Here is a 17,041-nt window from a genome sequence, read left to right on the forward strand (position 1 = left end):
GAGTCTTGCTGAGTTGCTTAACCTTGCTAAGTTGCTGATGTTGGCTTTGAACTTGTGGTCCTCTTGCCTCAGCCTCCCAAGCCTCTGGGATTACAGGTGCATGCCACCAGACTTGGCTTGAAAGTGGAGTCTTTCTTGAATGCCCGTCAAGAGAGTTTGTTCAAGGAAATGGTAAAGGATCTCACTGTTCAGATTACATCAAGGTCTACTGACAATAGATTTCTATGGCACAGGTCCTTAAGAGGTACTCAGTTCCAAAATCCTCTCAAGATGTAAGTTAACAGGCTGGAGTATATTCTCTTTTATTTGGAACCCAGAAATAAGAGTTAACTCGGTAAGTACATACAGGTTGAGCATCCCTAATATGAAAATCCAAAATTTGAAATATTTCCCAAACAGATACTTTTTGAATGCCAACATGATGCTACAGGTGGGAAATTCTACACCTGACCTTCTATGATAGGTTTTAGTGAAAATCTAGGTGCACCACAAATATTGTATAACGTTATCTTCAGGCTATATGTCTAAGGTATGTGTAAAACATCGATGAGTTTCATGTTTAAACTTGGGACCACCCCCAAGATGTCTCATTATGCTTATATTCTAAAATGGAAAAATCTAAAATATGAAACACTGTGGTTACAAGCATTTTGGATAAAGGGTACTCAACCTGTATTGAAGAAGTGCCAGGGTAAAATAGGGGAAAGAGCCACAGAGATATATAAGCTATGATCCACTTTCCCGATGCTTAAAATGCAAGGGAAGACCACTGAATACAAATGATATCTCCTGTGTAATTCAGTGCAGAAGATAAGTGGAAGACCAGAGACATTTCAAAAATTTTGGTTATTTAGAGAAGAATTGGATGCTTATGCTGGGCACAATGGTGCACACCTGTAATCCCAGCTACTCAAGAGGCTCAGGCAGGAGGATCACAAGTTGGAGGCCAGTCTCAGCAGCTTAGCAAGATCTTGCCTCATGATAAATTAAAAGGACTGGAGAAGCAGCTCAGTGTAAAGCACCCCTGGGTTTAATCTTCAGAATTGGATCCTTGTCATTTTAGATTTTTGCAACTCATTTTCTGTTTATTCTACTTGTGTGAATGCAGAACCATATTGTTGAATGAATCTCTTTCCCTGAGGTCACTGGTATTTTATTTATTTTCTCTTATTGGCCAAAATGTTTTACATCTTATGTTGTATGATATGTTTATGTTTAATCTTTATACTTAGCAACTCTAAGGCAGAAAACTTTATGGGATTTTCTTTTAATTAGTCCTATACACATATTTGTTAAAGAAATAATGGTAAGATTCAATAAAAATGGTAATATTTGAGCTGCATGAAGGTCTAAGTGTGATTTTCCAGGCACTTTCTCAATGGTCATATGCAGTGAATTTTTGTTATTCATGATTCATGGAATTAGCAAAATGAGCCATTAGCAGAATGAACCATTGTTCATAGGGGAAGTATAGGGTTATGTTCTGTTAGTTTCTGTCAGTACATAAACTGGTTTTGTGTTCATGTCTGTTTAAAGATACCTTATTGTCTATGAACTGTTGATTCATTAACATTGACCTCGTGGAAACAGGACTATAACTCAGGCCTACGTGAAGCTTATCTAGCACAAGAATTTTCTTCAGTCATATCATAGGAATGGTTGATAGCATTTCTAGAATGGGGGCCATTTTAAACACCAAAATCTCCAATAAGAAGCATGGAAATGGAAAAAAAAAAATATGGCACTAAGTAGACTGCAAAAGGAACATGTATTTACAGTAGAGCTGGAACAAGGAGGCCAAATGTCACCTTGCTGGACCTCAGCTTGGAAATGTGCCTGTTGGATGACTCAAATGCTTTGTCACTCTGCACATGTCCTCAAATGACCACAAAAGCTCTATGATCTTGGGGTTACAAATAAATTTTAGTAAGTAGAATTTACAAGTACGGAATTCACAAATAACGGGGATCAACTGTACATACTTTCACATGCAGATGATTAAGCTACACAGGAGACAGCTGGCAGGAGCAGTTCTAATGGAAATGGTTACTTGATCAGTTTTCCTTTAGTGTGCATCAAAGTTGCCTGAGAAGCCTGTTGAACTACTCATTTTGGGGCCTTACCCCCAGAGTTTCTGATTTAATGGACTGGGGTAAGGTTTTAGAATTTACATTTCGGCTAAATTCCCTGGTGATGTTGATTCTGTTGATGTTGACACTTTGAGAGAACAACTGGCCTGGGTAATAATAGTATGCTTGCTTTGAAATAGTCTAAATTCAGAATTTTTTCATAATCCAAATGTATCTTGATAGTCTAAGATATATTTATGTTCCTATCATATATGAAACTGTTAAATATGTCAACATGTTATATATTGACAAATATGTCAAATTTGTTATAGTATGTCTTTTATATTTTTTTCTTTTAGGAACTCATATGTTCGATTAAGACATTTATGCACCAACACATGGGTAACCAGTACTAGTATTCCTATAGACACAGATGAAGAACGACCTGTTATGTTGAAGGTAAATATTGCCAAGAATGGTTTAATTTTTTTTGTCAAATGTTGTGTTTGTAGGATTTAGAGGGTTTCTGACATATTCCTTAGAATCCACCTTCATCAACATTAGAGATTATTATAATTAATTTCATTGAGTTCTTATATCTGCCACTTGCTGAGGTAGCGGAACCTGTAGCAGGACTGTCAGTCAGGAGGCTGTAGTACAGATTCCAAAAAGAATGGGAACAATATTTGGGAAGAGGATATGATTTCAGGATTGCCTCTTCTGTGCTCTGTTGGAACTGAAGCAAAGGACAAGTGTGGAAGGGACAATTTTTTTGGTACTTTGGAATCAGGGCAGGGAATGGGCATGGAAATCACCGCATCCTTGCATTCTTTCCCAGAGAGTGATGCATGTGGGAGTTACTGTGTTTGGATTATCTATTCTTGCCTTATATTTCTTAAACAGTACTGATATGTGTTAGTCTTTGAAGAATATTGCATAGTTATTTAGCAAAACTAATCTTAATGGAAAAACACATTCCAGATTGGAACCTGCCAAACAAAAGAGGATAAAGAAGCATTTGCCATTGTGTCTGTCCCACTGTCTGAGGTCCGAGACTTAGACTTTGCTAATGATGCAAACAAAGTGCTAGCAACCACGGTTAAAAAGCTGGAAAATGGCACCATAACTCAGAATGAAAGGAGGTTAGTAACTTTTAAAATGGCTTTTAATCATCAAGAATTAATTGTCAATTCTTGCTTTATACCTTCAGTGAATGAGTGACTCTAAGGGAATAATAGAATATTCTTGGTAGTCACACAATTCCTTCTGAATGAGGTGAGAACTTAATTTCTCTTGATCATAATGAGTGAATGAAAAGTAGTGATTTAAAATCTGATGGAGTATTTGCTTTTTCCTTGTCTTGAAAATAGTTGTTTGTAGTTATTCTTTTTTTTATAATTTTTTTTTAGTTGACGAGGACCTTTTATTTTATTCATTTATTTATATGCGGTGCTGAGAATCAAACCCAGTGCCTCACACGTGTGAGGCAAGCGCTCTACTACTGAGCCACAATCCCAGCCCTGTAGTTATTCTTTGATCTTTTCTTTGAAAGGCTTCATGATACCATTTGTTGCACTTGATTTGATATTTGGTCTTAGAGTTTAATGTCCTAAAGGAAGTTTTATGTTTTTCTGATCATTTTTAATTCATGACACATTTCTCAGCTCTAGTATTTCAAAATGAAAAAAAAAATGGAGTACTAGAAAAAAATCTGCAAGGCATAGCTTTCTGCCCTTTTAACTCATTCAGAGAAACTGGATCCTTGGTTCTCAAACTGGTTTTGGAAATAAGTGAGAGAGAGGATGAAAATGATAGCTAGAAATTATTGTATCTCTACTTTGAATCAGGTACTGTGTTAGGCATCACACATGTATTTTATTTGATCCTTCAAATGGTCCTGAGGTAGATATTCTCATTATATATAAAGGAGAATCGAGAGAGTGAGCAACTTGTATAAGGTCACATAAGTAATAAGTGGGGGCTTCAAATACATGTAATTTAAAGTCTGTGTGCTTTTCAGCACATCGGAACACAAATATCCTATTTTTCCCTCTTCATGATTTGCACCTTATCTTTTAATTTGAACAAGATAAAGGTGTTTACCAAGCCAAGGCATTCATGCATTAGAACTCTCAGACACAGCTGGTGAGATGATAACTGAGATAAGCACCTTGCAGAAACTAGTTAAGTTAAAGAAGTAAACATCCCGTGGCTTGCCAGTTTCACTCTTGGCTGAGTATTCTTGAACATCTGTCCAAAAGGATCTCCTCCATATGTGCCACAGAACACATGCTCAGGAATGTCCAGCCTTGTTCTAAATACTCCCAGACTGAACTCTGTCCACAAATCCATCACCCATTAAATAGATGATTAAAGTCATGATATATTCATACACTGGAATACAGTATAGCTGTGAAAATTGAAGAACTATATCTGTGTGCAATGCTGTGAATAAATCTAACAAACTTTAGATTGAGTGAAAATGAGACACAACAAATGCATTCGCTGTTACACTATTTGTAAGTTAAAAAACAAGATAAATAAATGCAACTTCTTTAGGGGTGTTTTGGCAATTGGAAGGCCTAAAAGACGTTCAAGAAAACCATTGTCACAAAATTCAGTTGGGGTTTCCTCTTAGAGGGGAGGCAGGAGTTGACTGGTGAGGGAAGGAAGGGTTCCTGTAGTTGTCTGTTGCTTGCTCTGGGTGGTAGTGTCATGCGGCTCACATTGTAAGTATCCCTTAACTAAACATATATGTTTTAGAGACTTTTAGGTATGTATCTTATAATACAAAGGAATAAAACACTAACTTGCTTCCCCCTGTCCGGCTCCTGTTGATAAAAAAAATCATAAATATGCAAACAAATGAAATAGCTGGTTCTCAGCTCTCTCTGTTCTTTCCTCTGCTTTTCCCCTGACAGACCTGCATTGGAAAACAACTGTCGTGTATTCAATTATATCTCTAACCCTGTTGGAGGAAATAAATAAAGGCCAGAAGCTGAAGCAACTGCCCCACTTTTATGGAAAACAGATAATTAAATATCAGAGCTCAATTATGACAGGAAATGGGTTCTAATGTGCAGATAGGAATTTTTATTTGCCTGAGATTTATCTAATTTCATTTGATGAATCCATTTCTGTCTCTGTCCTTTTCACATATGCATAGAAATTTACTAAGCCCCTCTTACAATTCTAAGCATGAAGGTATTCACTGAAGAGAAGGACAAATAAAGATTCCCATTATGAGTGCTCCACCATCACTGGATGCCACCAGGCTCAAGTTGCTCTTTCTCCAGTTACTGATGGAGGGGACCTTCTCACGAGATGTGTCCAAGGAAGGTGGTGGCCTAGTAGTGAGCAGAGATCATGCATTTTATTTCCTCTGCTTCTTTTATCACTGTTTTTAGAGTGAAAAAAATAGCAAAGAGAAGACTTTGCCTGAGAAATATGAAGTTGCAATTATTGATCTTAATTTAGTAATCTTAGAAAAGCCATTTCCCATCAAAATGCATTCAAAACTGCCTGTCAGCATAGTAGAGTTTATTGGCATAGTTGAATGCATCTATATTATTTTCTTAGTTTTGGAATTCAATATAAAACTCTTTCTGAAAATAACTGACAACCCTGACTTTTTCCCCCTATGGAGAATGAAGTTATTATTAGATGTTCTTTTTACTCAAAACGAGGAAGATGATACAAGGTCAAAGGGAGGGTGTGAGAATATTGCAGGTCTGTCTCAAAATGCCTGTGGTGTTGGAATTCTCTCTTTCTCCCTTGTATCCCTCCTTTTACTCAGCCCACGAAAGGACTCCAGAGGCACAGCTGCTGTGTTGTGCTCCAAGATGCTCAACCTTAGATAATTTTCAGTTGGATTTTTTGCTTGCATTTTACATAGTTGCACCAACGAAATAGAGGGTATTGGGAACATGTTGGAGGGGAGAGAAAGGAAATATGAAGGACTGTTGACTGCTGTGCAGACCTTGAGGAGGTGACATGTGCACTCCTTAACCAGAATTTCTGTAGTGCATTGTACATCTGAGAGAGCATGTTTTACCTGCATAGGGTTTGTATATAGCATCCATTGTTTACAGATGTAATTAATTCAGAATTATTTCTCCATGTATGCATGTATGGTGCTAATAGGTGCTGAAGGTCTTAGATTGTATGTGTCTCCACGCAACTTATAGACTTGAAGTCTGCCTCTTATTCCCCATAGTGAAGCTCAGGATCTAGAGAGGTCATCCAACAGGGGATCACCAGGTCAGATGTCTCTGAGGTTGCTTTCCACAGCACCATCATTTTTCACCAAATGTTATCTGCCTGATATTACTATTGCAACACCAGCTATCTTTTCTTTAATATTTACCTGGTGCCTCTTTTTCAGTGTCCCTTGATTTTAGATTTCCTGGTCATTTTGTTTTAGTTATGTGTCTTGTGAGCAGCAGAGACCTTGATTTTAAAAACTTAATCAAATAGTTTAATTACCTTGCATGTAATAAATAATGTCTTTGGGCTCATTCGTATTTTTTACTTAGGGTAGCTTTTCTTTTCCTTCCACTTCCTTTTTGCTTTCTGTTCAATGGATGAAGGTTATCTCTCCCTTCCCTTCCCTATCTTATCTTTTCCGCTACTGATTCAGAAGCTTGAGGTTGTACTTCTGTTTTTTGGCAAGAGCTCTGAAATTCTTTTTTCTAAATAACTTTATTTATTTTTATGGGGTGCTGAGGATTGAACCCAGTGCCTCACTTGTGCTAGGCAAGTGCTCTACCACTGAACCATAACCTCAGCCTTGAAATTCTTTTCTTTCCATTAAATTTTTTTTTAGTTGTAAATGGACATAATATCTTTTATGTATTTATTTTTATATGATGCTGGGGATGGAACCCTGTGCCTCTCACCCGTGAGACTAGCACTCTACCACTGAGCTATAGCCCTAGCCCCAAAATTCTTAATTATACATTTTCTTATATATCCTTTCTTATAAAGCTTGAAGTTATTAATACTTTTTTCTTCTTCTCATGGGAGAAAGTGCCTCAGCACTGCTTTGCTTATACACTGATAGTCTCCCTCCCATCGTTCATGAAGCATATGCCTAGAACCACAGTTCTGTGTTTATTCATTTGTAGTTTTATTTTATATTTGTTACATACAAAAGAACAAATGTGTCATATAAATTGTGATGCAAGATCCTTTTTTGGGGGGTACCAGGGATTGAACTCAGGGGCACTCAACCACTGAGCACATCCCCAGCTCTATTTTATATTTTATTTAGAAACAGGGTCTCACTGAGTTGCTTAGTGTCTTGCTTTTGCTGAGGCTGGCTTTGAACTCATGATCCTCCTGCCTCAGCCTCCTGAGCCGCTGGGATTACAGGCATGCACCACTGCACCCCCTGAACCGTCATTTTTACTGAGAAATTTAATTTCTAAAAGTTGTTTTCCAGTGATTAATTATCTCTCTCTGCTTGCTTTTAATTCTTGCATCTCACTTCTCTCTGGGCTCACTTGTTTTCAGTCCATTCAATAGAGCTCTTTGTTGGGTTATAATCTTTAGTCTTCACATGTATAAAGATGTCTAAAATGTTTTTATATTGCCTCTACTCTTTTTCCCCCTCTTTCTCTCCCTCCCTCCCTTTCTCTTTCTTTCAGGCTGGGCATGGAACCTAGGGCTTCACATATACCAAGCAGGCATTGTGTCTCTGAACTACGCTCCCAGCCCCAAGTTTTGCCTCTACTCTTAAGTGACAATTTGTGTGTGAAATGTTAGAGTGACAAGTATTTTCTTATAGTATTTTATAGCTATAGTTTAATGATTTTCTGGAATCTTTTGTTGCTCTTAGGAAATATGCTGTCAATTGTTATCTCTGTTTTCTTGTTATCTTTACTGGTAATCTTTCTTTACTGTCTGGTAATTTTGTAGATTTTCTTCTCTGTCCCCAATGTCCTAATGTCTCACTATGTTTTCAAGGGGATGTTTTATTTCTGTTCTTTCCCCTTGACAGTTAGTTTAATCTGAATATGTATGTCTTCCTTTAATGTTAAGTTTTTTATCCACTTTCCTTCAAATATTGATTCTTTCCATTTTCCTCTTTTCTGTCAAAACACCTTAAATACATATAGTCTCCTCTTAATCATCTTCCTCAACTCCTAATTTAATCTTTTATAATTGCCTTTTTAAATCTCTCTATTCTATTTATATTCATTTTTATACTATCATATGATCATTAATTGTTCTTAGAATATGTGCAGTATAGTTTACCTTTATCAATTAGACTTTTACTTAAGTGATTTAAATTGTGATTTTTTAGATTTCTTTAGGTTCTTTGCATATATGCCCATTCTTCCTTCATACTAGCATTTTAAAATGTTATATAGTTTTGGTAGATACCTACTTTCTTTATCCATTGGAGGACCAAAAAATAATAATTATTTAAAAGTTATTTTGAAATTGTTCTGTTACTTGGTTTTATTGGTAATGAATTAGTCTCCTGATTCTTTAGCATGATGGTCGTCTTTCTTAATCGGTTTCTTTCATGTGTTTTGGAATTTCACTCTTTAGTCTCTTTTCAGGTGGGAGGTTTTTGCTTTTCCTCTCTATGTTCATTCATTTTCTCTATTAGCTTTGGATTTTGTCTCCCTGCTCCCACTAGCCCAGAGCTGGGTCTGGTATTGAGTGCTGAGATTTCAGGTCCTCTGGTGATCAGTGGTCATCGTGATCACAAGTGGCTAGCCCAAGTCCTATCATGTGCTTTTTGTTCCCTTCACTACCAGAGCCTAAAGGGACCACTGGATTTGGGGGGATATTTGAAGAGATAGATAACCCCAACTTTATTCCCTGCTTTTATGTCTTTAGTGTCATCTCTACCATGTGCTTTCAGTTCTGGCTACCTTGTGAGGGTTGAATGTTAGCCAGGCTCTTCACTTTGTTATTCTTATTTGATTTCTGATCCATGAAACTTCTTATTAATGTCTTCAGATGTGCTGTGTCATATACATATACATACACACACAAAGTATATATATACACACATGTGCACATACACATACACACACAACACACATATACATTATATACTTTATGTACATCATTATTGCTATACCTGACAGTCACACAGAAAAAGTTTTCTTCTAAATTATTTTTTAAGTTGTAGATGGACACAATATCTTTATTTATTTATTTTTATGTGGTGCTGAGGATTGAACCCAGTGCCTCACACATGCGAGGCAGGTACTGAACCACTGAGGTATAGCCCCAGCCCCAGAAAAAGTTTTTAATAAACAAAAATTAGTACAATTACATGAGTTAAAAAGATGTAATCACCCAATACAGAACTGGAGTATGAAAAGCAAACCAGTTTTTTTTTTGGCCATAGATGGGATGCTTGAGATGAAATATTAAAAAACACAGAAACAAAACCCAAACCAAACGAAAACCAAATATTCATATTTTCTGGCCTCCCTCGCTCCCTCATTGGGGAGGGCTCTGCAGCTTGGGCTTGTGTGCAGTGATATTCAGTCAGTACTTAATTTTCTTCATCATCATTCCATTAACCATCGGGAGGTTTCACGACATTTAGAAGACTTTGAAGCAGAGTGATATTAGTTGACCACAAATTGGGCTTTCTTAGTTATCTAAATAGAGAATTAGAAAGAGAAAATGAATATTGATAGTTTTAAAAAGAAAATAAATGCAAATATTTATGGTCCAGCTGGACTTATATTGAGCAGATCGCAACCTAGGTTTAACTAATCTCAGTTTGCTGAAGTAATCTGAGCTCAAAAAAATTGTTTTCTGTTTTATGAAGAACTGAATGACTTGGAAGACATTAAGTCATAATTCAAAAGAAGTTCACATCATATTTAATGCACATGTGTTTTTTTTTTTTTATTTCTGTGGTTGCCTTCTGAGATGTCAGTGAATCCTATCAGCTAGACACATTTTCCAAAGAACTGAGTTAAAATTTAAAATTTGCCTCCTTAGTGTTAAGGAGGCATAGGATCCTTGGAGATGGGATCAGGATGTTTCCTGACGAAATATATTCTAACAGTTCTGTAATAGTTGAGACACTTGTAGTTTTATTATTAATATGATCATGATGTATCATGCTAATACTCGTGAATGATTATGCTACCAGTACATGGGGGATGCTAATTTAAATATTTTTTGTTTTACTATAAAAATCATATTTATAAACGAAATAACAAGTTTATTTCATCATCAATAACTTTCAAAATCTCTTTTAAAAATACAGAGTTCAAATAAGTTTACCAGTGTTTGTAATAATATGAAGCCTGGCTGCCTCCATCTACCTACCAACATAAAAAATTACAAAGAACAGGCAGAGGAAGGAGGGAGCAAAAAGTTAAGTAAGGAGGAATTTTCAAAACACTTTAGGGACTAAATGCCACTGAAGTTCACATAATAGTTATAATAATAACAACAGTAACCACAATATCAAGTTACAAGTGAACATTGGTGTTTGGTTTTAGAATACTATGGTTTTTATAGAACAGTTGATACTTTCACAACAGTGTCTAATTGCTTACTTGGTTTCTTTTCACAGGTTGTTTAAATTTTTCTCCTCCTCCTTCTCCTCCTCTCCTCCTCCTCCTCCTCCTCCTCCTTCTCCTCCCCTTCTCCTCCTCCTCCTCCTCCTCCTCCTCCTCCTCCTCCTCCTCCTCCTCCTCCTCCAAGGGTTGAACCCAGGGATGCTTAACCACTGAGTCACATGCCCAGCCTTTGAAAATATTTTCTTTAGAGACAGTGTCTGCCTGAGTTGCTAAGTGTCTCACTATGTTGCTGAGACTGGCTTTGAACTCACAAACCTCCTGCTTCAATGTCCCAAGCCACTGGGATTACAGTCATGCACCACTGCGCCTAGTATTTGTTCTGTACATTTGAATAAATTGAAACGCAGTAGCTTGGGTGAATAGTAAAAATAAAGTTTGAATTTAGTAATTTAGAGGGATAGCCATTTTCTCTGAAATGGAAAAAACTCTACTTTGCTGATCAGTCATGGAAAAGAATCTGGTGGTGTTATCTTACCAGCTCATCTGTTGTTGAGGTACCTGGGACTGTATTTCACAAAAGCCTGCAAATACTCAATTAGACCTAGAGGCAGAGAGGCTGTAGTAGGAACTGGAGAAGGAATATTATTATAAAAGTTAAGGTAAACAGTAACTGCATTAGATATTATCTTTTATTTATTAAAGATTTGTATTATCAATACTTTGTTTTCCATTGTTTCAGTTCTTACATTTAGTAAAAAGAAAATCCAAAATTAAGCCACAGAGTAAAATTTCCTTTTCATTTTATGATAGGTTTGTAACCAAATTATTGGAAGACCTCATCTTTTTTGTTGCTGATGTGCCTAATAATGGACAAGAAGTTCTGGATGTGGTTATCACCAAGCCGAACCGAGAACGTCAAAAACTAATGAGGGAACAAAACATATTGGCACAGGTGAATTTTGTTATGAAGCTAAATTTGCTTATTTTGTTTTTTAAATTATGGTGTCAGGAAAGTCCTTGTATTAATTATCTATTGCTGTGTTATAAATGACCCCTAGACAGACACTTTCTGAAGTTTCTGTGGATTAAAACTCTAGGAGCAGTTTAGGTGGGTGTTCTTGCTGAGGGTCTTTCAGAGTAAGTCAAGGAGTCGGGTGGAGCTGCCATCATCTCAAGGTTGAGAGGAGACATGAGAGAAGATGCACTTCCCAGCTTGCTCATTTGGGCCTCTCCCAGTGGAGTCTCCAGGGAGAGGAGGCAACTTGCTTCCCTTAGAAGTGACTGATCCAAGGGGCTGGGGATGTGGCTCAAGTGGTAGCGTGCTCACCTAGGATGTGTGAGGCACTGGGTTCGATTCTCAGCACCACATAAAAATAAAATAAAGATATTGTGTCCAGCTAAAACTGAAAAATATTTTAAAAAAAGAAGTGACGGATCCAAGAGGAAACAAGACACGACCCCCAGATAGGAGCCACAGCCCTTTATGATCTTATATTAGACATGTTATGCATTTTGCTGTATTTAGTTAGAAGAAAGTTAATAAATTCAGCCCATAGTCAAAGAGAGAAGATTCCATAGGATGTGATTATCAAGAGGCAGGGATCATCGGGGGCCGTCTCAGAGGCAGCCTACCAAAGATCTCCAAAAAACCTTTGTGGTCAGATTCTCCAGAAACTGCTGGCAAAAATGTCTAGGTAGAATTTCTAGATGAACTTGGAAAATGCCATTTCCATCCTCTTCCTACTTCTTCTCTTCTCTAGGAACACTGGTTCATAAGTACACCATACAATATTCTGAAATTTTTTCCCTGAGAGTTTAGAGCTGCTCCTTTATTGTGTCTTCCTGAAATTATTTATAATATACCAGTGAATCAGTTCATTTCCTGATAACATGCACATCTGGACATGTCCTTCTTTATATGTTATTTTTTTCCTTGTTATTTGCTACTTAAAGTAATGGGCTTTTGTGTGAATTACATATGGACTCAAGGAAGATACTTAAACATAACTAACAATTATGTTAGTAATATACATGTTCTCGTTGAATTGAGAAAGGAAAATAGACACAGTATATAGTATATATAGTCAATATTTTTCTCAAATAATGGGTTATAAATCTAATTGGAGCAAAGCATTTTCTGACATCAGCAATGCTTTTATATAAAACATTTGATTTCAAAGACGTTTGGGACCTGGTATGGATTTATTAATATTTTAACCAACATATTTTTAATTTCAATCAGATTTTTAATTTCAGTGTTATAAATATAACATGCAAAGTTTAGTAAATACACAATTATTGAAGAAATGCTATCACATTTCATGGGCTCCAAATGAGAATTTCTTTCCATTTTTCTTCTTGTGTTAATGCTCATTCCCTTGACTGCCTGTTCTTTCCTAGTGGTTTACTCATCCTACCAGCTAGTCTCCAGGTGAGCCTACCTGCTGTCTTACTCAAAGCAAATTTTATCCTCAATGCTTTCCAGTACTTCCTAACTGCTAATTTTCTTACAAACATCTGGCTCACTGGGTCCCATCAGCTGCCCATGTGGGTCCTTATTTATTATATTTTAATTCTGATACATTCACTGACTTGGTCACATCTTTGTGTATCATGAACAGTGAATTTACTCTTTTAGAAAGAGTTATATTTGGGTGCTCTGGTATTCAGTGCATATATATTTAGGATTGCTATTTCCTCTTTCTGAATTGACCCTAGGAAGAGGTAAAAGTTATATTTGGAAGCAATTTTCTGATGTAAGTTTCAGATAAAAGTAAATGGTTTCTTTATATTATTTTGATTTGGGGAAGTTATAGAAAATAGTAGGAAAATACCCAAAAGCATACAGAAATTATATTTAGTTCATCTAAACATGCAGCTTGGTACAGTTGAACATCTTTCTATTTCCCAATTTAAAAACATTATTTCTAAATAAAATTTAGCATTTTATTTAAACAATATTTTTGTCATTCACTTTAGGGAACTCTTTTAGCATTGGTTTTCTGTCCCTTGAACATTCTAGTCCTGTATCCTAAGTACTTTCACCCCTTTACATTAATTCTACTCAAATGTTACAAAAGTGTTTTTGAGCCAATGTTCTTATTTGTAAAAAAAAAAAAAAATGATCATAAAGCATGTTTATTAGAATATGCAATTTTTTTTATTCCTGATAGGTATTTGGGATTCTTAAAGCACCCTTTAAAGAGAAAGCAGGAGAAGGCTCTATGTTGAGGCTCGAAGACCTGGGGGACCAAAGATACGCTCCCTACAAGTACATGCTACGGCTCTGTTACCGCGTCCTCAGGCATTCACAGCAGGATTACCGGAAAAATCAGGTCAGAGGTGGCCCCCATTCTTAATTCTGTTTCACATATGAAGTGTGAGCAGGGTTCTTTTCATTGCTGTTGTAAAGTGTAAGAAAGTAGGAATTAGGAATTTCACTTTGCAATGAAGTGTTTTATATTGGCAGCACAAAAATGATCTGTAAGTATTTTTGAGCCAACATAGTTATTTATTCCTCCGTATAAAATTAGAATCCCTGCTTGGGTGAGGATATCCTGAGTTCTTATGTGAACGTATTAATTTCTGGGCAGGAGGGGTACGGGGTCTATTATGTAAAGAGGAATGGAACATTTCTTGGCTTGAGGAACTTGCAAGGTACAGCCTCAACATCTGTGGTCAAGGAGTTTGTTTTCTAGTGGAAAACATGTGGCATGTGCATCTGAAGTGTAAGGGGGAGGCAGAGGGGAGCAGAGACAGAAGACAAGGATGGAAGTTCTCAAGAGGGGGAGCACAGCTGTGGCTGGGGAACCCAGGACAGATTCCTGGAGAAGAAAGCATCTGAGTAGGATAAGAATCATTCTCATAAATTGGTTAGGAAAAGCAATTTTAGGAACAGAGACCTTTGAAGAAAGAATGATGGCTGCTAGAAAGGGTACTTCAGCCCTAAGATATTCACAGCTGAGGAGGACAGGGAAGCCACGTGTGATGCAGCTAAAAATTGTTGGCTCCTAATGAAATTTCTTTCAGGTCTCATTTTATTTTAAAAGTACATAATATTTTGCATTGTGTTCAATAATGTGAATGTTTAACATAAAATTGTTTAAAATTAATTATCATTTGGAAAATTAGTTTCCATGTTTCTCTTAACCAGGAAGGCAGAATACACCACCATAAGTTTTGCTGAGGAGGTTATTCCATGAAGAATGGTGTGGGAGAGGGCTGGGGGAGGGCCTAAGTACCCCACAGCCTGTAGTGTCAGTCCTGCAGGGTAGAGGTTGTTAGGAGTATTTAGTAGTATTTTAGAGTGCTCACTTTGCATTAGGCTTAGTTGTAAGCAATTTTCACAGATTAACTCAGTTTAGTTGATACTAAGATGAGGAATTGACAAACAAAGAGGTTAAATAACTTGCCTAAAGTTGGAGGTTGTTCTTTTTTTTTTTTCTTTACAGTATTGGGGATTGAATCCAGGACCTCATGCATGGTAGGCAAGTGCTCCACCCCTGAGCTCTCCCCTTAGGCCTATGGTTATCGCTCCATCATTGTGTTATTGTCTCTGGGTAGTTTGAAAGTGTTTTGGCAAAAAAGAATATGTATATTCTTTTTTGCCAAAAAAATATATAAGAATATATATATATATATATATATATATATATATATATATATATATTAGGAAGGATGTGTTAAATAAAATACATTGGCTTTGGAATTCTGTTCAAAGATTCATAAAGGTCCAAAAATATGTAAAACAGATTAGCCAGGAGATAAATAATATGGGAAAGAATGGAAGCAAGGGAACAATGTACATAAATCCTTAAATATTTTCAAATGTAACCCCAGGAATAAGCATCTTTCTTTCCAGTTGTAAATGTTATCTCTGGAATTATGCCTGCAACTTCACTACATTCCTTTAAGATGGCAAGATAAAAGTGGATAGAGTTGTTCATGTTTCATGGGAGGAAAACTCAAGATCCAGAATGTTAAATGACAGACCTTGGGCTGGGGCTATAACTCAGCGGCAGAGTGGTCGCCTAGCATGTGTGAGGCACTGTGTTCGATCCTCAGCACCACATAAAAATAAAACAAATAAAATGAAGGCATTCTGTCCATATACAACTACAAAAAGAAAAAAAAATGACAGACATTCAGGCATTCAGAGAATCTGCATTGGAGGTGCGTCCTCTTCTGAGAGTCTAAAGTCTTCAGAGGAGGTCTGGAATGAGGCTACCCAGCATATTTTACTTGTCTTTAGTTTTCTTCTTGGGTCTGAAAAAAACAGAGTAATCCCTTCTTTTCCACAATTTCATTTTATCTTCTTTCCATTACCCATGGTCAACTTTGGTTCAAAAATATTAATTGCTAGATTCTAGAAGTAATTCTAGAAATATAGACATTACTCAACTGGCTGCTCAATACATAAATCTATCATCTTAAATCACATTTATTATGATATCTTATTGTGAATATTATATGTTATTCATTATTATTAATATGTTACTATGCCTGATTTATAAATTAAACTTTTATCATAGGTGTGTATGTATAGGAAAAACAGTTTAAGTTGGGTCTGGTACTGTCCATGTTTCAGGCATCCACTGTGGGTCATGGAATGTGTCCCTTGGGGAAAAGGGGAGATTACTATGCTTTGCTAGATAGGCCACCATGCCACCCATACAAGTAGTGCTGGATCATTAGAGAATGAAATTAACAGAAAGAGTTCACAGGTCTTCAGCGTCCCTGGGGCCCTCAGTCCCATAAGGTCAGGATGTGTGCCATCTTTGAATGTGCTTAGCCTTTGGAAGGCTGCTGAGGATCCATCCTCCTGTTCTCCATCCCTGCCATGGGCTTCAGTGCCAGAGGTCCTGGGATGGGTCACTCTGCTCCTTGTGGTAGGTTCCCAGGCAGCACATCTTAGTTGGTGTCCTTTCTCTGGCATGGCATGTTCAGGTTTTCTCACTCCCTTAGTCTTAACTGCACCCAGGCTCCTTGTGTTGTGTGCAGTTTCCACTCTGAAAACATCCTCTGATGAGCAAACACTGCAAGGGCCACATATACACATGTGCACACACCTCTGCCTAATCACGTGGTTCATCCCAAGTAAGTGCTGACATGCTCTGGGGACCTGGCCTGGGTTTCTGTGCATATATGGCTGTGGGTCAGCTTTTCCTTCCTCTCCTCTCCCCAAGTTTTAGATCATTGAGCTGAGGAAGGAACGAAGAAGTCCGTGTTCGTCGAGGGTTGAATTTTATTTTCCCTCACCTGTCCCTGTGTGCTCCAGTGGGATCTCAGTGGTAGCTGAAAAACCCTTTTATTACTTCTTTTTGCATTAAGAATGCTTTATAATAAGCATAAAATAGCTTTCTGATGATTTTAAGAACAAGGTTTTTTAAATGTAGGCAAAAGGCCTACTTTTTTGCATAATTACCTCATTTTCCCATATCATCACTTGTACTTTACAGTCTG

General features: G+C 37.0%; 1 protein-coding gene across 2 annotated transcripts in view; it reads left to right on the forward strand.

The window, feature by feature from the left end:
* Positions 1-17,041, forward strand: part of Itpr2 (inositol 1,4,5-trisphosphate receptor type 2) — a 481,279-nt gene that overhangs the window by 135,252 nt on the left and 328,986 nt on the right. For both annotated transcript variants that reach the window (XM_027934069.2, XM_071610047.1), the window contains 4 exons: positions 2,429-2,528; positions 3,051-3,211; positions 11,390-11,531; positions 13,753-13,914. In XM_027934069.2, coding sequence (XP_027789870.1) covers positions 2,429-2,528; positions 3,051-3,211; positions 11,390-11,531; positions 13,753-13,914 — 565 coding nt within the window. The remainder of the gene's footprint in view (positions 1-2,428; positions 2,529-3,050; positions 3,212-11,389; positions 11,532-13,752; positions 13,915-17,041) is intronic.

The sequence above is a fragment of the Marmota flaviventris genome, chromosome 3, assembly GCF_047511675.1.
Source record: "Marmota flaviventris isolate mMarFla1 chromosome 3, mMarFla1.hap1, whole genome shotgun sequence".
In the NCBI taxonomy this organism is placed as follows: domain Eukaryota; kingdom Metazoa; phylum Chordata; class Mammalia; order Rodentia; family Sciuridae; genus Marmota; species Marmota flaviventris.